This window comes from Callorhinchus milii, unplaced genomic scaffold, assembly GCF_018977255.1.
Source record: "Callorhinchus milii isolate IMCB2004 unplaced genomic scaffold, IMCB_Cmil_1.0 Scaffold1, whole genome shotgun sequence".
In the NCBI taxonomy this organism is placed as follows: domain Eukaryota; kingdom Metazoa; phylum Chordata; class Chondrichthyes; order Chimaeriformes; family Callorhinchidae; genus Callorhinchus; species Callorhinchus milii.
In genome coordinates this window covers 126,029,832-126,052,274 of record NW_024704742.1, presented here as the reverse complement: position 1 = coordinate 126,052,274, position 22,443 = coordinate 126,029,832, and the positions used below count along the sequence as shown (strand labels likewise).

The 22,443-nt window shown below is 41.8% G+C and overlaps 1 protein-coding gene across 1 annotated transcript in view; it reads right to left on the bottom strand.

Annotated features, from left to right (window-relative positions):
* The window catches only part of LOC103177884 (potassium/sodium hyperpolarization-activated cyclic nucleotide-gated channel 1), a 130,942-nt gene that overhangs the window by 41,748 nt on the left and 66,751 nt on the right, over window positions 1-22,443 (bottom strand). Inside the window, exons 4-5 of the mRNA XM_042339965.1 lie at window positions 21,550-21,768; window positions 970-1,116 (exon numbers count right to left, since the gene is read on the bottom strand). Of these exons, the coding sequence (XP_042195899.1) occupies window positions 970-1,116; window positions 21,550-21,768 (366 nt within the window). The remainder of the gene's footprint in view (window positions 1-969; window positions 1,117-21,549; window positions 21,769-22,443) is intronic.

Below are 22,443 nucleotides of genomic sequence, written 5' to 3'. Positions count from 1 at the left end.
GAGAGTCGAGAGGGGAGCTGAAGTCTCGGTCAAAGAGAAGAGGTCTTCAGAACGGCCTTGAAGGAGGAAAGGGAGGAAGCAAGGAGAAGGCACTGGAGGATGGAGTTCCAGAGCCTAGGGGCTGAGAGGCTGAAGGCCCAGCCACCGATGGTAGGGTGGTTGGGGCGAGGGATGTGGAGCAGACCGGAGCCAGAGGAACAGAGGGTACGGGCAGGTAAGTAGGGGGATAATAGGTCGGAGATGTAGGAGGGAGCGAGGCCGTGAATGGCCTTGTAGGTGAGGATGAGGATCTTGAATTTGATCCTCTGGGGGATGGGAAGCCAGTGGAGGCGAGCGAAGGTGGGAGTGATGTGGTCCTGAAGCCTGGTGCGGGACAGTACACGAGCTGCAGAGTTCTGAATGACCTGCAGCTTGTGGAGGGAGGTGCCGGGAAGGCCGGCGAGGAGAGAGTTCCCATAGTCCAGCCTTGAGGTGATAAAGGCGTGGACCAGAGTTTCAGCAGGAATGTTGGAGGCCAGGAGTGCAGAAGTCCAGAAGTATATAACTATTATAATCATCCTTAGATTTGATATAATGCTTTTAGTGTCAAAACACTTCACAGAATTTTCTGTAAATTGTACTGACTGTGCATTTGTAGGCAAACAAGATGATCAAATGTATCTGAAGGATTGTTGGCAGAACACGAGGAGAAACTCCCTTTGCTTTTCAAATAATGCCGTGGAATCTTTCTAGCTCCCACCTGAACTGGTTTGACGTCACATCCGAAGGATAGCACCTCTAACAATGCAGAGAATGGCCAGCAAAGCATTGGAGCTTAAAGTACCAATGTGGGGCTTGAATCCACAACTAGTGAGGTTTTAGTTATGAAACTGATTGTCTGACTTTCACTCCAAGAATCAAGAGCGGATACAAAGTGGATAAAAGCAACCCCACAAAAGTGAGAATATCATTCAAAATGCATGTTGTTACCTCCCTGAGGGGATCGTTCAGCTCTCCCAAAATGTTATCTTCATCGAAGATCTTGCCTTGGTACCGATGTTCATAATAATCATGAATCCTCTGGCGCATTTCCGCAGGCAGCTTGTGGAAGGACATGTACTGCTCCACTTGCTTATACTGTAAAAAAAGGGAATGTTTACCAGTGAGATGAGATGTTCTATTCAACATTGGATGGAAAAAATCTGTTCAGTTTCTGAGCAGCAAACCTCAATAAAATGCTGATTTAAAAATTACCATTTACGTTGTGAAAGACTTCACTGAAAATCATGCAACAGCAACAATAGCAACACAGGAGAATACAATGCAAACATACAATGCATATAGACCGTAGTACAATTTGGGAAATGTGTGAACTGATAAAGGCAATTTGATGGTGGGCTGAAATACAGAAGTACAGTTCTGGTTGCTATAGCATATAGAGCAGTCCACGCTCTAGATGCAGCACAAGTGAAAGCAATGAGACTCATGTCCACTGTTCAAAGAATGAGATATGATTCTATATCATAGAATCAATGAATATTACAGCACAGGAGGCCATTTGGCCTATCGTGCCTGTACCAGCTCTTTGAAAGATCTATCCAATTAGTCCCATTCCCCCGATCTTTCCTATAGCCTTGCAAATGTTTCATTTTCAAGTATATATCCAATTTCCTTTTGTAAAGCGATTATTGAACCAGCTTCCACCACCCTTTCAGGTAATGCATTCCAGATCATAACAACTCGATGCGTAAAAACAATTTTCGTCATCTCTTTCCCCTCTGGTTATTTTGCCCATTTTGTCACTTTGAGGAACTGTCAGATAATCTTGGGCTCTTCAAACGTTAAGAAGTGTTTCAGTGGGGTCAGCTTCAGGGTCTTCAGGTCCCACTCCACACTTAAGCCCCCTCCTCCTCCCCGGCTCAGGCACCCAGGCAGCAGTGTGAAGCACTTTGAGATGACCTCCAAATGTGAAAGGCGCAATATAAATGTTAATTGTATTATAGTAAAAACTGTATATCAGAAACACATTTGTCCACGACATTGTTTCAAGTCACAACAGGATTTGCTTAATTAGAAAATTTGTACTATTGATTCATTCCAAACACTGTAATATGATTAAAACCAGTAAAAATACATATATTCATGACTGCATAATGGAATAATATCCGGCCTTACATTTTAACGCACTTACATTAATAATAATAATCCTTGCATATGATATAGCACCTTATCACATCTTGCAGACGTCTCAGAGCGCTTCACAGAATATACTGTAAAGTGAATTGTATGTATATTTTGTGAGCAAAACACGGCAGCCAATTGCAAACAACCATGTCACACAAACAAATAAACAGTCGTGGATTGAGTGACCAAATTATTATTCTTTTTTTTATTACCCCTAGAAAAGCGATCCGCCAATCAATTAACAACTGAGTTCCTACTTATTGCTAGGCAAACAGAGGCGTGTGTGTGAAGTAAGGAAACTTGCCCAACGTTTCATCCTGCCCAGGAATCCAACCCAGGTCTCTCGCTTGCGAGGCGAGTGTTCTAACCACTGAGTTACAGGATTAAGATGAGAAAGTGCATGTTGAATCCCTTTGGTTAGCCGCATTTTAGAAACAAGAACAACTTGCATTAGTATATTAAACATTCTCCTTTTCCTTAACCAGCAGGTTCAGCACCTCCTGGAGTCCACACCCATTTCACATTCAGAAGTGAGTCCCCACAGAGGCAACCCGTAATGAGTTGAAATTGGGTGATAACATTGCAACAGACATAATGGTATCAGCCTGGCTCAGTTGGTAGCACTCTTGTCTCCAAGTTAGAAGATTGTGGGTTCAAGCTTATTATTGGGACTTTGTTCCAATCCCGTATAATCCATTATCAGCATCCAGGTTATTAAATAGCCAAGAGTATGCCTATGGCATTGACAACTAATGCATGGAACACCCTACTCCCATCTCCTATATTGTGCATAATATGTATGTGCACTGTACTGCTAATACTATGGGGTGAAAACTGCAGTTATGGGATGCGATTCTTTTCATCTGTGATAATTATCATATCACACATCATATTTTGTAACGTCACTGTTCTGAAATACAGCCCTGACATGATTTCTTGAGTCGTCAGGTAGAGGAATTACATACATAGAATCTACATCACCGAAACAAGCCGTTCAGCCTAAAAAGTATGTGCTGTTGTTTATACTCCACACATCTACTTCTTGGCAGTTTCTGCTTCAATTCCATCCAGTTTGCCTTTGAAAGATAACTACACTTCTCTGCACTTTGCGACTCAATCTATCCAAAAGCATTAAAGCCTGTGACAGTTGCATCAGAAAGATGAATTTGTAAATATTACCAATAGAGACAGATGCTTGAAAGTGAGAGATAAAAGCTATTAAAGAATATTCCTTTTTAGCAAAGGCCAATTTATTTTGTGCATTCTGGGAAGGCTCACACAACTAAAGCTCCAACCAGCTGTCACAAATATTAAGGATCCTCTCGCCCATTTCTGTTTCAGCCAGTTAGAGTCATATAGAATTTTACAGCACAGAAGGAGGCTGTTTGGCTCGTCGTGCCCTTACCTACTCTTAAATATATGACAAATAAGTCATGTTGATAGAAATGCTTCATTTTACAGTCTATATACACAACAATTCCTTCAGAGGAGCCATTTCCTAACTTGGTCGGATTAAATACAAATTTACATTTATATAGTGTCTTTCACGTTGGGACAAAGCACTTAACAGTATTGGCTGTGGAATGAAGGGGTGTGGAGGGGAAAGATAACAAAAGCAACAATAGCAATTTGCATTTATATAGCACCCTTCACTAGGATAGCATCTCGGAATGCTTACAAGTGGCGGAGTCTGATGCCGACATGGGGGGAGAGGGGAGGTGACCGTAAGCAGTCAAAGAGGAAGGTCGTCAGTTGTGATCTGGAAACGGAAGGATGAGGCAAGGTGGAGTGATTGAGGGAGAGAGTTCCAAGCTTTTTGGTGTAGAGGCTGAAAGCACAGCAGCTGATGGTGGAGCGCAGGGATGAGAGACAAGCAGGAGGTTGAGCCAGCTGAGTGGATGCGACAGGTAGTGGAGTAGGGAGTAAGCAAGTCAGAGAGATAGGGAGGTGCCAGGGCATGAAGGGATTTGTAGACAAGTGTGAGGTACTTGAACTTGATCCATTCGTAGATAGGAAGCCAGTGGAGTCAGACTCCCTACATGGAAATTTGTTTGATGGGGGTATGGAGTTTAGTGCAGGTGAGTATATTGGCGGCGGAGTTTTAAATCAATTATATTTTGTGGATAGTAGAGCTGGGGAGACCGGTGAGAAGGGCACAATTGAGACGGAAGGCAATGAAAGCCTGGATGAGGGTTTCGGCTGTGCTGGGTGTGAGGTACAGTCAGAGGCGGGCAGTGTGATGGAAGTGAAGAAAAGTGATCCTGGTCAGGGACTGGTTGTGGGGCAGGAAGGACAGCTGGGGATCAAACCTGACACTTAGGTTACACACGTATTCAGATCATCTGAGGGACAGGCCGGAGAAGATGTTGACAGAAGCCAAAGAGTATAGCTTCTGTCTTGTCAACATTCAACTGCAAGAAGTTAACACTCATTCAGCCTTGATATCTGATAAGCAAATAAACCTGGAGTCACAGATGGAGGAGAAGTTGATTTGTGTGTTATCTGCATACATGTGGAATCTGACCCGTGTCTGCAATGACATTGTTGAGAAGGAGCATGTAAATAAGGGCCAAGGATGGAGCCTTGAAGTACACCTTATATGACTGGGCGGGAGCAAGAGGAAAAATGTTTGCGGAGACAAAGTGATGGTAGTTGGTTAAGTAGTACTTGAACCAGGTGAGTGTGGTCCCACTAAGATGAATGAGGGAGGCGAGATGGTGGAAAAGGATAGCATGATCGATTGTGTTGAACACAGGGGATGGGTCAGGGAGGACAGGAAGGTACAAACAGAGAGGGAAACCCATTTGACTTTGATGAGCGCTGTGTTTGTGCAGGGCAAAAATTAGACAGGAGGGGTTCGAGTAGGGAATGGAGGGAGCGATGCGAGCAAAGTTGATTTGCAATAATGCATTACAGAACTGTAGCAAGAAAAGGCAAGATAGAAATGGGCTGGTCAAGTAGTTGGGTAGGGTGGAAGGCCAGAAGGAGAGAAAGTCTGAGGGTGGTGAAAGGAAGATGACCAAATGCATCAAAGCGGTAGGTGTTGAACCTTGAACAAGGTTAGGGAGACAACGAGTAGGAGGAGTCCAGGGTTGGAGTTTCAGAGAGCGGGAGTAGAAAAGCTGAAAGCCTGCCTACTGATTGTGGGGCAGGGACATGAAACAAGCCAATGCTAACTGAGTGAAGGGAGAGATATGCTATTTATAATATTTAACAATATTAATAATATTTTTTATATTCAGAATATATTACATATCGTATTTAGTATTTTTCCGTCTCTGCACCATTACTCCTGTCGAAGAGGACAACCCTGCAATATCTTCCCAGATCTATGTTGATGCGGCTGGAAATCATTAAGGCAGAAGACATTGGAGCACAATTTTAAATGAAAAAGTAAACCCAGAACAATACTTTCAGATGCATCAAGGCAGTGCAATACGAGGACATGGGTTTAGAGTTGCAAACGGCATCTTCAGGACAGACTAGCAAGTATTTCCTTTCTCAGAAGTTGAGTAATGACTGGAACAAATAACTAGGAAGGGTTGTTGAGGCCAGGACACTTGATGCTGTGATGAGAAGATGGTAGGGTGGGCATTCTGGAAGGATGAGATCAGATGGATTGAAGGGTCTCCTTCATCCAAGCTGATCTTGTAATTTTGCAAACTGTAAATTATGGTGAGAATGACACTCGCTTTGCAAGTGAGAGACCTGAGTTCAATTCCAGGCACAGGGTGAGACCTTGGGCAAGTTTCCTTACTCCACACGCCTAATAATAATCCCTCCAAAACCAAAAACAATAATAAATTGGTGATTTTCAATCCACGACTGTTTGTGAGACATTGCTGTGCGCAATTGGCTGCCGCGTTCGCCCACAAATATACAGTCAATTCACTTTACAGTGTGTTCTGTGAAACGCTTTGGGACGTCCTCCCGACGTGAAAAGCGCTATATCAAATGCAAGGATTATTATTATTATTGTATGTTTCTCCTCTGGCTCCTAGATGTTTTCTGTTAGTGAAGTTTCTTCCGCTCCATTGTTTCAGTACTGAATAATAAAGCTCAATAAATATTGCAGTGAATCTTCAACAACCATGTTGTATTGATTACACTTAGCTGGCAACATTGCCCTCTCTGGATTAAATTTTGCATAGTTAAGGTCTGACAATATTTGCACGTTCACCTTGGTTGGAAATGCACATAAGATGGGTTGTGGAACACCTATTGATGAAGACAGTGACCCTTTCAATCTAGTGTTGTAATTTTGAGTAAAATATATGTTTGTTCAGCTACTGATCGAGTTCTCAGTGAAACATTCCTTTAGGAGAAATGAATAGTAGCTTCACTTCACCCCTATTGCATGTTTCAGTTTAATGCAAAGCTAAAATGGGGATTTACTTATGGTCATACACCGGGCAATCCCGTTATGACACATATTGTCTGGGTCCAATGTCTTAGGCCCACATTATAAAAAGGAATGATAAAATGTAGGTCATCTGGGTTGTTTGGTTGCCACTGATGTCACTTCCTGCGCATTGTGTGCGCAGGACTAGCAGGACATTTGGCCGATGTCTTTTCCTTTGCAAACAGATGTGAGTTGTGCTTCCTGCACATAGCACAATGAACAGAAAGCCATGATAGTGGCACACTGCACGCATACCACAGGAAGTCATATTCCCAGTGACTTGATGACCCGAAAGTAGGCCATTTATCCTGGTATCGGGATTTAGATTGTCAGATAAGAGAATATCAGGTTCACCACCCAACCACAATTATAAGCAAACTTGCTCTTTAGCGAGGCACATTACAATGGGATTGTCCTGTATTCAAATTTTAATAACATGACAGAACATGGAAAAAACTCAGGCAAGCATGAAATTCTCGCTGCAGCTCCAATTAACTACGTTCAGAATTATTTATTAATAATTGAAATTACGTTTGTTGTCACAGTAGCAGCGGGGCGATTACGACAAGAGGTAACATTTAATATTTCAAGAATGGCAATAATTAAAGTGCTATGGAGTACCAGATGGCTTTACTGAAGAGATGAAATGAAATCCGACTCAAGCTCAATAAAGTTTGCATATGCAATGACTCTGTCACTTTGCCACCAGCTGCAGGCATATTCTCTTCATAGAACAAGCAGCACTATGCTCAACTGTTTTGAGGTGTCCTCCTGGCATGAAAGTCGCAATATCAATTGCAAGAATAATTATTAATGACAATAATGTGGTCATAAATAAGAACTCAATTTCAAAAAAGAGACCTGAATGTTTCTTATGGATAGTTTTAAGTCATGCAGAATTTTGGAAAAAATGAGTCTTAATCTGGAAGGCGCTTTGCCAGAGTTCAGCAACTGGGTTTCAAATTAAGACTTCATTTAATTATTTTCCAAAATTCTATACAATCTCACATCTTAAACCTTAAAGATAAGATTACAGTGAAATTCTGAGCCTCTAATGCCCATAGAACAGAATAAACAAAAAAATGAAATAAGAACTATCACTTATTTCAAAAACACAATTCTTGGACATTCTGTAAATCTGTAGCCTTGAGACAAGTTTCAATTCTGCACTAATCTGAAGTGTATAGTATGTGTCAGGAGAGAGTAGTGATCACAGCAGTTGCTTAATCCATAGAAGAAAATCTAACTGCGCACAGCCAAGCACAATGAGTTCACAGATCTGAGGCAAGCATCTCACAGGAAGCACATCACTCACTTGACTAAGGATTAGATTGCTAGAATCAGAAAATGAGGAACAGAAAAAGATTACCTGAACTAGGTTGGGGCTAACTCCCCTAAATGAGCTACACAAATCCCAATTCCCCCTGTTGTTTCCTGATACCCTTTACATTGTTTCTCTTGACAATATTTGGCTGTGATCTCCATCAGGTACATTGATACTGTAGCCTGGCTCAGTGTTAGGGCTCTCGCCTCTGAGTCAGAAGGTTGCATGTTGGGACTTGGAACTCTTGGCTGATACTCCAGTACAGTAATGGGGGGGTGGGGGTGGTGGTGGGGGCACTGCATTGTTGAAGGTAACAACAACAACAAGATTGCATATATAGAGCGCCTTTCACGCCTTTAACGTCCTTTAGATAAGACATTAATCAAGTCCTGTCTGCCTATTCAGGTGAATGTTAAGGATCCCAAAACACTATTTGAATTGAGAAGGGAGTTTCTCCTGGAATCCTGGCTAACAGGATAGATTTGGTACAAAATTGAAATTATATGAATATAAAATTATAACAGAAAATAGAAACGTTTTATTCATTCCACTTCAGATCTCTCTGGAGCAATTGGTTGGAGGCTGTGGCTTGCATCTGGTATTTTTCGCATCTAGCTGTCAATCACAATAACATATATACAGTGAATCATAATAATGTGACTCACTACGGTAGGTAATATCTCCACCAATTAAGTTAAGAAAGCATGGCATTTAAAAAATAATAGTGATTATGCTTTATTTAGATATTCCAGTATGACCATGTGCTTAGTTGTTTTATTTTGCAATTCTAGCTCATTTGGTAGCACTAAATCACAAGATTATGGGTTCAAGCACTATGGTGTCCTTCAGCTACTCTGCTTCCAACCTCTGGAACTCCATCTCACAGTCTCTCTGCATCGCCCCCTCCCTTGCCTCCTTCAAGACCCGTCTCAAGCCCCTCCTCTTCGACCGTGCCTTCAGTCTCATTGTTTGAGAAGCAAGTGATGGGAGCTGCCAAGCTATGGTGTGCGGGGCAGACTGCTTTCAGCACCTTGGGATGTCCTTCCGACCTAAAAGACGCTATACAAATGTAATTTTGTTGTTGTTGTTGTTTGTGCTCATAGCCTCGGATAAAACTCCATTGTGATCTGTGTGGGGAGTGAGGGGGGTGCTGCATTTTTGGAGGTACTATCCTTCAGATGAGATATCACATTGAGGTCCTGTCTGCCTATTCAGGTGCACGTTAAAGATCTACTCGAAACTCGAAGCTATATTGAATGCAAGGATAATTCCATATAACGGTGTAATAACGGTGTGGTTTAAATGCTCTGAGACTCTACCCTGCAAGGAGGCCGCTATATAAGTGCAAGTTGTTGTTGTTGTGTAATAAGATAATACCTATATTTGGTGATCAGGGTGAGATGGAATCCAGTTTGATCTTCATCTGGAAGGTGCTGTTGGACTACACTGTTTAAACATTAAAAATCTAGCTCTACTGAAAAGGTGGTCTGTGATGCCGAGCCCACACAGTTGACCCTGGTTGGACCCTGCTTGCTTAGTCAAGATGCTTCCCTTCCCACAAAGAGAAACTCCGAAGACCTTTAGCTAATGTTTGTTCCTGTGTGAGCCATAGTACAGATGTATTTAATGAATCCATCTGGTGCTAGCACTTTGCATAAAATAAATTGCACAAATAGAAGTAGAAACAAATCACATCCGTCACCGCAGTGTCCTGAAAGCTCAGTTTACAATCTGGTACAGTTGGAGGACAAAGGTAGAAGGACAAAGTGTGATTTTAATCCAAGGAATGCCTGACCTGCAATTTATTGCTTGCAAGAAGAAATCCAAAGCGAAACTTGTCATATAAGGAATCTACAGACGTGACCTGAAGTCTCAGAACTAAGAATACATCATATAATTGTTATCGGTCTTCCCATTGATCTATAGGCACTGATGCACGATAATGGTGAAGGCCTGGGGCAGACAGTCAAGGGATCAATAAAAACTTGGCAGACAATAAAGTTCACTTTATTTTTAAAATTAGCCAATTTAGCCACAAGGCGCAAGTCAATATGCCATGGCACTCTGCCAAAATATCTGTCCTGCTACTTTAACTTTTGATCTATTGCTCTATGTGACAGTGAATATAATGATAATAATCCTTGCATTTGATATAGCACCTCATCACTTATTGAGAGTCTCAAAGTGCTTCACAGAATATACTGTAAGATGAATTGACTGTATATTTTGTGGGTGTAATGCGGCAACAAATTGTGCACAGCAGTGTTCCACAAACAGTCGTGGAATGAGTGACCAAATTATTATTTATTTGGAGGGATTATTACCCCTGGAAAAGTGATCCGCCAATCGATTAACAACCGGGTTCCTACGTACTACTAGGTAAACAGAGGCATGTGGAGTAAGGAATCTTGCCTAAGGTTTCGCCCTGCTGAGAATCAAACCCAGGTCCCCTCCCTTGCGAGGCGAGTGCTCTAACCACTACACTTCAGGACTCCATTTGAGGCAGGGGTGAGAGGCTGAATATGGTTATCTCGTTCTTACTTTTTGCTTAGCAAATATAACATAGTGGATTCTATTGCTTTGCTATTGGCTTGCTTTTAGTGATGGATATATCCAAGGTAAAACACAGAGGTGAAGTGGAGCAGGAGCAGAATTTGGGAAGTGTCCAATCTGGGTGCATGGGAGGTGTAAAGGAGCCACCCAGTCCTCCTGCCCATGTTGAATATTTTTGCTTCTAATATTTGGAAACATGTTACAGTGACAAAGGCTGCACAACCAGCTTCCCCTAGTGAGGTCATTAGGATCATCTGTACATCCTTATCAGGATGTCTCAGTTCTGTCAAGTAATCTATCACTGTATTTGAATAAAATTTGTGCATCTGATTAATCAATCTGTCGCTATTTTGGGGGGTTAATACAAGATAAATCTCATCTGAAAATCTCTAGCGGCGACAGCTGATAAAGACATGTGTAATAAATGATTCAGCCTGAATTATTTTAGCATTGCAGCCTGCTTCCAAATGCTTCCAACACCCTTATTAACTGTCACCTCTATGGAATTGGAGCTAAATCTTAATCTAGTTTAACAGCAAATAGCCAAATTCACCATACTCTGCTTATTTCCATATGAAATATACATTGTGTGCTATTTCCAGCCTTAGTGCGTATATGATTTCCCAGTGAAATCCCTTCTACCTGTTATTTAACACACCTCCTTTGTCAGGTGATGAACATTCACTACACTCAAACATCAGAGAAAAGCTCAGTGGAATTGCATGAGATACATAGAGTTATAACCATCAGTAGGAACTCAAATGTGCTCCCACTCACAGTTCACTGTGGTATTGCTTTGTGTATTCAATCTGTTGATGGAAAATAACTTTATTCTGCCTAATAAATATACGAGGATTAAATAAAAATTACCTCAATCGATATAGATCTCTATTTGTAGAAAATTAGATAGATAACCGGTTTCCAGCATTGTGGCAAACTACGATGTAACATAGTTTTGCTGCATAAGAGAAATAGACTATTGTATAAAAGGAAAGAGAAGTGGGATTTGAACGTGAGAATGAGGATCTTGAACTTGTTCCGCTGGGGGTTGGAGAGCCAGTGGAGCCAAGCAAGGGTGGGAGTGTTAGGGTCGTGGAGCCTCGTGCGGGAGAGGACACGAGCTAGAGAGTTCTGGATAGTCTGCATCCTGTGGAGGGAGGAGCTAGGAAGTCCAGCATTGGGTAAGTTAAGCTTGGAATTAAAAACATTGATGAGGGTATCAATGGTCCGGGGTGGAGTAGTGGCGAAGGCGGACAATATTTTGGAAGTAAAGGGAAGCTAAGCGAGTTGGAGCACAATATGGGATTTGAAAGATCTGGGAGTTAAACAAGACACTGAGGTTCCACACTGGCTTCACAAGGTGGATTGTGCGTCCGTGTAGGTTTCATGCCATCATCAGGTTGCGCCAAACAATGTAAATGTAAGCACAAAGAGGGAATTACAGATACCCTTGATTATGGAATGAACAACCAGAAGAAAAATTACAGAATTTCAAATAAAATAATAATATTCCTTGCATTTTACATAGCGCTTTATCACATCCTTGAGATATCTCAAAGATCTTCACAGAATATATTGTATATTATATAGTGTATTGATTTTAATCTGTTCTAAAGATAGCTAGGGAACATGGGATATCTCTCAAGACCACCAAACACTGCAAGTCTCACATGAACGAGCACATTACGGAAATACCCAGATCTTGTCTTGCTGAGATCCTGACTGGTTTTACATCAGTCAAGCCACTATTATTAGTTATGAAACATTGAATAATGTGATTCAGTGCTCCGCTGGCTACAAAACAACGCTGGGGGGTAAAAAGAAATCCAATCCTACAGCGAACAAACCAGGCATGGTATTGTGCAGTTACTTCTAAAGCATTACTGAGGCTATGAAACCAAACAATCTAAAAGATAGACTGTCAGAAAGCACAAGACAGTTACCAAAACTAGGGATTGACGTAACATTATGAACCTCAGGCAGGTTATATAAATCATCTGAACCATGTAATACTAGGATTGTTCTGCAATCCATCCTTACCATTTAATTCTATTTGAGACTTCATTCTCACTAAATTGGATTTTATTGAGTTACTGCTTTCTACTTTGTGAGTCTTCTCTAAGAAATAAGGCAGGTCAGACTGACTTTACACATGTACCTGTATAAAAGCACTTTGAGACATCCTCCTGATGGGAAAGGTGCATAAATAAATTTTAACTTTTGTAAATTGTATTGTATCCATATATGCATGACCTTACTTTGGCTGATGATTAATGCAGCCAACTCTTATATCCTGATACTAAGTTCAACTGTGGAGTTTTCTGTAGGACTCCGCCATGGCAATCATGGCAATACTGGTACCAGAGGCGATAATGAAAAAATGTTGCAGGGGAACATACTGTCATTCTGGGGCACTGTCTGACTTTGGTATGCTTATAATGATAATCCTTGTATTTGATATGGTGCCTTATCATGCCATCGAGAAATCTTAAAGCATTTCACAGGGTCTACTATTAGTATACTGTGTATTTGTAGGCAAAATCGACACCAATTTGTGCACAGCAAAAATAGCCATGAAGCAAATGGTATTTGGGGATTGTTGTCTAGGACATCAGAATAAATTCCCTCCTCATTTCCAATAGTGCTAAACAATCTTCAACATCCACATGAGCAGGCAGACAGTGTTTAATATCTCATCAAATGGACAGCACCTCCAACAATGCAGTGCAACAACAACAACAATTTGCATTTGTGCGAGTCCTTCACTCAATTAGCATTTCAAGCACTTAACAGGCATATGATTTGACACTGAGTTGGAGAGGGGAGGTGTCCGAAGGCATGGTCGAAGAGGAAAGTCTTCTGGTGTGATTTGAAGATGGACAAAGAGGGGGCAAGATGGATAGATTGAGACAGGAATTCCAGAGTTTTGGAGCATAGTGGCTGAAAGTACAGCCGCCACAGGTGGAGCAGAGAGGGACAATGGATATGCAGAACACCTGAGGTTAGCAAAGGCGGTGGATGTGAGCAGACCAGAGAGCTGAGGAGGTGCCAGGGCGTGAAGTGATTTGAAAGTGAGAGTGAGGATCCTCAAATTGATCCGTTGTGCAACAGGCAGCCAGTGGAGCTCAGCAAGGACTATGTGATGACTGCGCGGAGACTAGCAACCCACAACCTTCTGACTCAAACCAAGAGTTCAACCAACTGAGCCAGGCTGATCTTAGAAATGCTTTCAGTGTCCAATCTGCTGTACAACTACCACACTAACCAGAAGTCTATATTGTAAACGAAATACTGTCTGCAAATATACAAAAACTCAAGAATGAGAATAATATTTGAAATCTAAAGTATTTAACAAACTACTTCAATGCAGAAGATCCCAGTGCCTCCAGCCTCTTCTTGTTAGATTAGGATATGTGAGCAGCGACAGACTTAAGCTTTCAAACCAACGAAAGATTCTTCTTCAAAATTTGGTGAAGCTTGGCTTTGAAAGCTGCCACAGTCTGTTTTCTGTTTGTTCATTTAATAAATATTCTCACTGATCAAAGCTATCCCGATACATCAGGTTTCTGATCTGGCGTTCAGCACCTAGAACTGCCTATCTTTTCACATATGTTCTCCCTTAGGACCCCACAAATCAAACAATCTTATGACTCATTTCCTTTTATACCCCCAAATCACCTGGCTTATGTGCAAACAGATCAGGTGATATCTATACTAAACATTGTCCCAGGAGATAGAATGGAGCAATGCAAGTGTGGATTGCACCATAGGCAAGGTTATGAATGATCGGTGGAAGAAATAAGCTTGATCATTGATTCTGTAGTTAATACTTTCTCACAGTATTACTTGCTGTTAACATATGGGTGCATTGTTAAGCAGATGTGGATTGCTTTATAATCAAAATGTTTTCTTAAAGCTACAGCAGTCACAATTTCAAGTTTATAACTTCAAGCTCCACTAAAATTTTAAATAATGCACATCTAGTTAAAAGCGATTCAACCAGCTGTCAGCCTGCACGTTAAGAGTATCATGTAGAACTGCTGCAAGTGCCAACACACATGTGAATGATATCGTCCATTTATAATGACTCCGATTGTATCTGATGCCTTTACATTTTAAGGCAACTCATTGCATGAAGAATAAGGAAATTTGATCATCCATTTCCCATGTGATGTTCTCCTGTATGCGCCAAATTATCAGACATTACTAGTTCTATATTGCTGGATAGGGAAAAAGTGAACGCTGTCGATGTTTAACCTCATAATCAGAGGCAACTGGTAAGTCATGCTTAAGCTGCACAGTGCTCTGATTTTACCACACCTGAAATACTGCTTACAGATCTGATCATCGCTTCATAGGAAAGTACGTAAGATTGTATGATTCTATGATGTGGAAAAAGACAACAAAAGAAAAGATTGGTTTTAGCTGCCAGGTTTGTTCCATGGAGGAGGAGGAAGAAATGTTCAACCTAAAGGAAAGGAAATCCTCTACCCTATCTGGATGCTCCTTTAGAAGCTATAGAAGGTGATGATGTTGAGTGGGATTACCAATAAATCTATTGAGTGTTTCCATTAATATATACATTCATAAAGCACATTACTCAATTAGTAGTGTATGACCTTCAAAACAAAATTAATTTTGAAATATATTTATGAATATTGTATGTATGTTAAATCATGCCTTGTTCGTGATGAGCACATCATAAACTTATACAGATGTGATTCTTTGTTCTTATATTCTCCCTGAAGATTAAGCCAAAGCATTGGGGAGTTGAAGAGACCATCTGCACTGGAATAATGAAGCATTCCTCTTACCCTTCCCTTCAGGGAAAGAATTTGGCTGCATCAACAGGAAGTAGAAGTGAGCATTGGAGACCCACAAGTTTCAGTGCAACAAATCCTGCTTCAGCAAACTACAGCATGCAGATGTGGATGCAAGACTCGCACACTCATTAGATTTGAATGGTTAATTGAAATACCAATTTAGCAGGAACTTAGTCCATTATTCAGGCTCATGGAAGTGACATGAGAAAAGAGTTGGGAGTCAAAGTTAGTTAAAGTTAAAGTTAGTTTAGGAGACATGCGGTGAGTCACAATTGTGAAGGAGATAACAACAAAGGGGTCACAAGGTTAGACGTTAGATGTAGGATTTTAAAGCCTAGAGATTCTAGAAGAAAAGGAATATTGAGAATAAGCACCATAGTATTGAAGTCCTGAGAAAGAATGATGTTGAGTGGACGATAGTAAGATGAATTGAATCTGATGATGCACAGTTCTTTGTGATGGCTCCATTGCACTGAATCCACAAGCTTAGTTTGAAGTTGGGAACACCACTAACATCACTTGCACTAATCTAACACTTATTTTGTGGTCAGCCGAGTGTCTAACTCATGCAGAAAACCATTACAATGCTTTTGAGTATCCAAACCAAACTGAAATTTCCATATGTCCCACATTTACATGGAAATTCCAGAGATAGATTGTTGGAATGGAATGTGTAAACTTTCCCTGTAGGGATGCATCCTGTTTGCCTAATTACAGAATGTATTGGGCACAGGTTGGCAATAGCCACCGGTTGGGAACCTCAGAGTGTGCATGGGGTATTGCGGAGTTTAACCAGCTAATAAAACTGTATAGCGTCCCATTGAGAGCACTGGCAGGCAAGCTTTGCTGGTGCTTGTCTAGCTAGGGCTTTGGCTTGCAGGGTTAATGGGAGCTGAGTGAGAAGAGTCCCTGCCCCAAGAGACTAGTCTGCCTTTCCAAGTCCAGCCGATGAACCACTGCTGTCATCAGTAGTGCCCTGGAATACTGCAGACCTGTCTGGCTGAGGAACAGTACCACCAATAGCACCATAGAGGACTGCCTTGATTCTGACATAAATGAGGCAATTCAGCTCACTCGGTAGATGATAGGTTCTAGGAACTCTGTGCAAGCTTCTTGGTGAGCAATACAGCTCTGCATGAAATATGGGCTGGGAAAGTATTGCAGGAGCAAAGTGATTGCATTGATGCTGGCTGTAATGTAGAATTCTGTGACATGCAACGGCTTCTAGAAATATATTAAATGTAACATCAAACGTAAATGGGAAATAACCAGTTACACTGAATGCTGCCGTTTTTAATTGTCCTCATATCAAATTTACACAATATCCACAATTTTTTTGACTTGCACTTCTGCTTTAAGCCTTTCATCTGGTGCCTGAGCAAGTTCACTTTTCTCCCATCTCTGCAATATTGCCCGTCTCCATCTCTACCTCATCCCCATCCATGTCTTCATCACCTCCAACCTTGATTACTCCAATGATCTTCTCATTGGCCTTCCTAGCTCAATCCTCCACAAGCTCTGAATTATCCAAAATTCCGCAACCTGGATGCTTTCCCACATCATCCAAGCTTATCACCCCCAAAGTTACCAGACTCCACTAGCTCCCTCTTCCCCAGCAGATTGACTTGCAAATCCTTGACCTAAATTTTAACCCCTATCTCTTCGCCTCACTCTAGCTCCATGATCTCCTATGTTCCTCCTGCTTAACCCACTAATAACTCAGGCCTGTCTCATGTTTTCACCTATGTGTTTGCAAACACACTTTCAGTCACTTTACATCTGATCTCTGTAACTGTCTCTCTGCTTTGCTCTTAACTTCCAAAATTCTGCAAAAAATCTATCTTTTTGACTGAGCTTTCGGTCACCTCCCTCCGACTCTAATATCTTTCACCCCCACTCTGGCTCTCACTCTGGCTCTGACACAAACATTTCAAAACCAAGTACTGTCTAGTGTAGTGACTGTTTTGTATGCAAATGCGTCAGCCATTTTGCCCACAGCAAATGCCCCACAAACAAGTATTAGGCAAATAACCAATCAATCTGGGAAATTTGGAGGCCAGGACTCTGGGAGAAGTTCCCTTCTTGTTTTGGAATAGTGTCAATGGATCTTAACGGCTAGCATGAAAACAAACAAAAAGGATTTAGCAAACAGTCGTAATATCTCAACCGAAGGTCACCTCTGACAAGGTCACACTCCCCAGGACTATCAGCCTGCAGATAAACCCCCACAGAACTATCAGCTCTGTCTATGAGCTCAAAACTGAATTCATAACCCTAAGGGCGAAAGTGCTACGAAGTGAAGCAAACTGACACTCAAATGACTTAATCTTGAAGGAGAGACTGAGAGTATTTTAAGCACGGCGTGGGCATTCTGCTACACCTTGTAACAATTGTAAACGTTTCTTCTAGCTCATAGGCAGGGCGAAACCTTGGGCAGTTTCCTTACTCCACACGCCTATTAATAATCCCTCCAAAACAAAACAATAATAAATTGGTTATTTTCAATCTACGACTGTTTGTGGGATATTGCTCTGCGCAATTGGCTGCTGCGTTCGCCCACAAACATAAAGTCAATTCACTGTACAGTATATTCTGTGAAGTGCTTTGGGACGTCTAGAAGACGTGAAAAGCGCTATATCAAATGCAAGGATTATCATTATTATTATTATTATTATGTGTTAATATCAGTTTTTGGACTGGTCCATGACCGGCACTGCTTACCACCACCTCTGCAACATTGCCACTCCGCCACTGCCTCACTCCTCAGGTTGCCAAAAGCCTCACCTAAGCATTCGTCACATCAAGGCTCGATTATGGAAACTCCCTCCTCATCGGCCTTCCCAAGTCTTCCCTTCACAAGCTGCAGATCATCCAAAACTCTGCAGCTTTTTTTACTCTCGTACATCACGCTCTGTGACCCTATCACTCCCACCCTCGCCCGACTCCACTGACTCCCCATCCCTCAGAGGAACGAATTGAAGATCTTTGTCCTCATTTTCAAGGCCATCCATGGCTTTGCCCCCTCCTACCTCTCTGACCCGCTGATGTCCTACCAACCTACCCACTCTCTCCGTTCAGCGGGCTCCGGCCTGCTCCATATCTCCCTCCCGACCCGCCCTACCATCGATGGCCGGGCTTTCAGCTACTCTGCCCCCACACTCTGGAACTCCATCCCACAATCCCTTCACCTCTCTTCCTCCCTTGCCTCCTTCAAGGCCGGTCTCAAGACCCTCCACTTTGATTGTACCTTCAGTCGCCCTCCCACCTCTCTGCCTTCCCTCACCCCTATCCCACCCCTCCCCCATGCTCGGGTCATGACCCCTGACTGTCCAGCGCCTTGGGACGTCCTCCTGATGTGAAATGTGCTGTATAAATGTAATTTTGTTGTTGTTGTCCAATATGCTGGCTGCTTTCAGAATGCAATGGCTTGTTGAAGGATGGAGGTGGGATACTCTATAGACCATTGTCTCTGGTAGGCCAGACGGCCCAAACCCATAGTAGAAAAATGTTGCCGATAGACCGATAAAACACTTATAGTGTAGGAAGCCGTGTTAAATATTCTTTCCAAAATAATATGGATGGAGGAGTACTCTGTGAAGAAATCACTCCCTATAGCATTTCCCTCTTTAACTTTAATGCCCTACAAATTTACTGCACTTAATACTGAGCAAGTAACGAGAAGCCCTCAATTGATGAGCAAGTCGGACTTCGCTGCTGGACTGCACTACTATTCTACAGTAATGTCTCTGTGGATTATTATGATTTAATCAGTCAGCATCAAAGCAGATACCTTTAAATCTCTAGCTTTTATGTTCTTTGGAGCAGCTGCAGCAGCCAGTAAGTAGAGTAGATATTTCTGTCATAATGTGTGGCTGAACTATTCACTGACTTTACAAACCAATAATCCAAACATTACTCTTCTCCCTTTATTAATGTCATTTGTTAACATGACAATGCGGTGGCTTATTAAACAGCCTGCCAAGTACTCGGATGCAAATAACACATTCCTAGAAAACAATTCTCAACCTTTGCTCATGAATAAAATTATCTGCTAAGAGTTCATGTCAATCAGAGAACAAGTGACTTTAACTCTTTTGGCAAATGAGTCATTCCGACACACAAAAGTTATGGCACAATTTACATCCAGATGTGACCTCTTTGCCCTCTGACATTTTTTGAATGTTGCAATTTGCCAATCCTACTCGAGATTCAGTTGAAAAAAAAGCTTTTGTTTGCATCTCATTTCGCTTGAGCTCTGGGAGTGAAATCAGTGTGTAATGGCTTTAGACTCCTTGCCTTGACAGCTGTCACTTCTCACTGTATGAACTGGGTCTACATTTGTTATTCATTCAGCTCAGGTTCACACTGTGAACCTGAGCTTCTTGTAAGCCAAGCACCAAATCATAATTTTTCACCAGCACGGATGCTGAATTCAAATGTCCTTATTTGTTTGTTGAAGCATACACTGAATTCAAAGCTCTGACCATTGGCATGCCCTCCTTTCGTGCAACCACTAATTGTGAGTAGGTTTGAGAAATACCTTTATCATGACATGTGCTTCACTCCTGTTCCTGGTCATTAGTACCATCTGTTGGCTTGTTGACAATGCAGACTGGCAAATTCCAATGGAATGAATAGGTTCCATTTGTAGCTCTTACATGCTAAAGTCCATCTATTACTTGAAGACCTTAATGCCTCTAAACACTTAGTGAGTGAGTATAGATAATCTGTAGCTTTAAAAAAAACCTTGCCCAAATGTGATGTTCAACTCTAGTTTCAAAAAGACGTGATACCATGTTTTGTCTTTTTGGGTAATAAAGGGGCTTTTACGTTGCTGTGCACAATTTGTCAGCTGTTTTCACTTACAAAATACAGTAATATCACTTTACAGTGTACTCTGTGAAGTGCTTTGAGTTGTCCTCCTGACATGAAAGTGCTGTGTCAAATGTATGGATTATTTTAATTATGTTTCTGACAATTGCACAAGGCACAGCTTAAAGGGTGCCAGGGGTAATGAGCAAATAGCCAAAATATCAAAATTTCCATCATTGCAAAAATTCTGTAACGTCCAGCTTGTTGCGCTGCACTGTGAGCAAGTGCTAAAATTGTATCAACATCCAGTAGGGAGTTCTGAAGCCAGGGCTAGCTCCTGGAATAGCAAGAAATAAACTACTATGTCAGCCTGGCTCAGCTGGTGGCATATTTGTCTCTGAGCCAGAAGGTTGTGAGTTCAAACCCCATGTTTGAACTCATTGTTTAGGCTGATGCTCCAATGCAGTGCTGGGGGAGCGATGCATTGGTAAAGGAGCTGTCCTTCTGGTGAGTCTGTCTGTTCAGATGGACATTAAAGATCCCACGGCACGATTTGAAAAAGAGAATGGAGTTTCCCCCAAGTGCCTTGGTCTCAAGGCTAAAAAAAGGTCATTTATAGCTTTTTGGGGGATGTTGCTGAGCACAACCTCGCTACTGCATTTGCCTACAAATAGAGTCACGACACTTTATAGAAAAACTCTGTGAAGTGGCTTAAAATGTTTTCACGTGATAAGATGCCACATCAAATGCAAAGATTATTATTATTGTTGTTATTATTATTATAAGTGTTGTCTGGGGGACGGTCACAGTACAGCCAATGTTTTATCAACACCTCTTGAATGATTTCTCACCATCTTTCACAAAGCAAACACTTTATTTTGATTATCTTTTGAAATCCAAGTCAAAGTCCGGGCAAAGTGGTTGGATGACGCAAACTGTTGCTGTTAAGCTGATAAATCAGGCTGGTTCACTGCGAGGATACCCATTTAGCATTCAGATTAGATCAAATAACTCCGGGAATGAACCACACACTCCTGTTATTGAGCAGTGGGTGATTTATGCACCACAGTAACAATCCATCTATCATTACATGCATTGCAAGGGCTGTCATTTCTCAAAAAAATAAGCGGACACAAATGAAGACAACGAAAATCCATATTTAGCAAATCTATGTCTGAAGTGCACAAAAAAATCTAGTTGGACTATTTTCCAGAGATGCAACAAAGATCTTTCTGCTATTGTACTTCTCTGTGAAAAAAAATGGTAGTGAAGAGTGTATGTGTGTGCGCGGATGGAGGTTTCACCTGTGCTGTCAATACACAAGCTGTCTTTGTCTTATCTTTACTCTTGGGCTTTCCAGCCTGCGCACTCCAGAACACAGAACAGCAGCTCCTAAATGTGAGATGTTTAAGAGATTACCATCCAATTAGGCATGGAGTGTAAAACATTACAGTTTGTGTTTCTATTCTTACCTTTTCCTGGTACTGTCGTCGTGAGGAGTCTAAAGATTGGATGAGGGCGGTGGCGTGGCCGACAAACATTGCATAGCACGTGGCTCCCACGATCATGCTCAGCATCGTTATCCAGAGGTCAGACATAGTCACAGGCGCCCGGGCTCCATAACCTATGCAGAGCATGTGGCTCATTGCTTTGAACAGTGCGTAAGAATACTGCTTCCCCCATGAATCATTCTGCACAGGGGAAGGGGGTAGGAGGGAGGGAGAGAAAAGAAACACAAATTCACCCAGTCAGCATAAAGTTACGAAAGAGTTTATTTTCCATTTTATTATTAGAAGTGTAATGGATCACTGATTCCTGAGCCAACATATCCTTCATGCCTGAGAGATGCTGCCTGATCTTCAGAGACTTAGTGTCCACTGTTCTGTTCTGATTTTTTAAGCTTAGTAGTTCAAGTTGTAGAGCACAATCTGTTACTATAATTCTGTTCCCACCTATACCTTCATATCTCATTCATTTTCCTCTCTGCTGCTTCACCCAGACTTAATTCTCTTTTTTGCGATTAATCGCCTCAGTCACACAAAACTATGCCAACGGATATAAATACATCCCTGTGCTTTGATTCGGACCAAGATACATACATAGATGAGACAGCCGTAGCTGGGATCCCTCACACACCCTTTGCTGAATGTTCTGATTCTGATTCTCCCTGGGTTATTGGTCTACAGTTGCTGGCTGACTTCCAAGCCTCTGCCCAAGTGGCAATTCTTTACGAGTGAGCCTAGACTCTCAGTGATAACAAGATATTCTACCATGAAGCAGAGTGTGGGGGTGGGGGGAAATTGGCAGAGTAGGGATTGGACATTTTAGCTGAGCTTGATCTCATCTTACCCAATGCCTACACATGT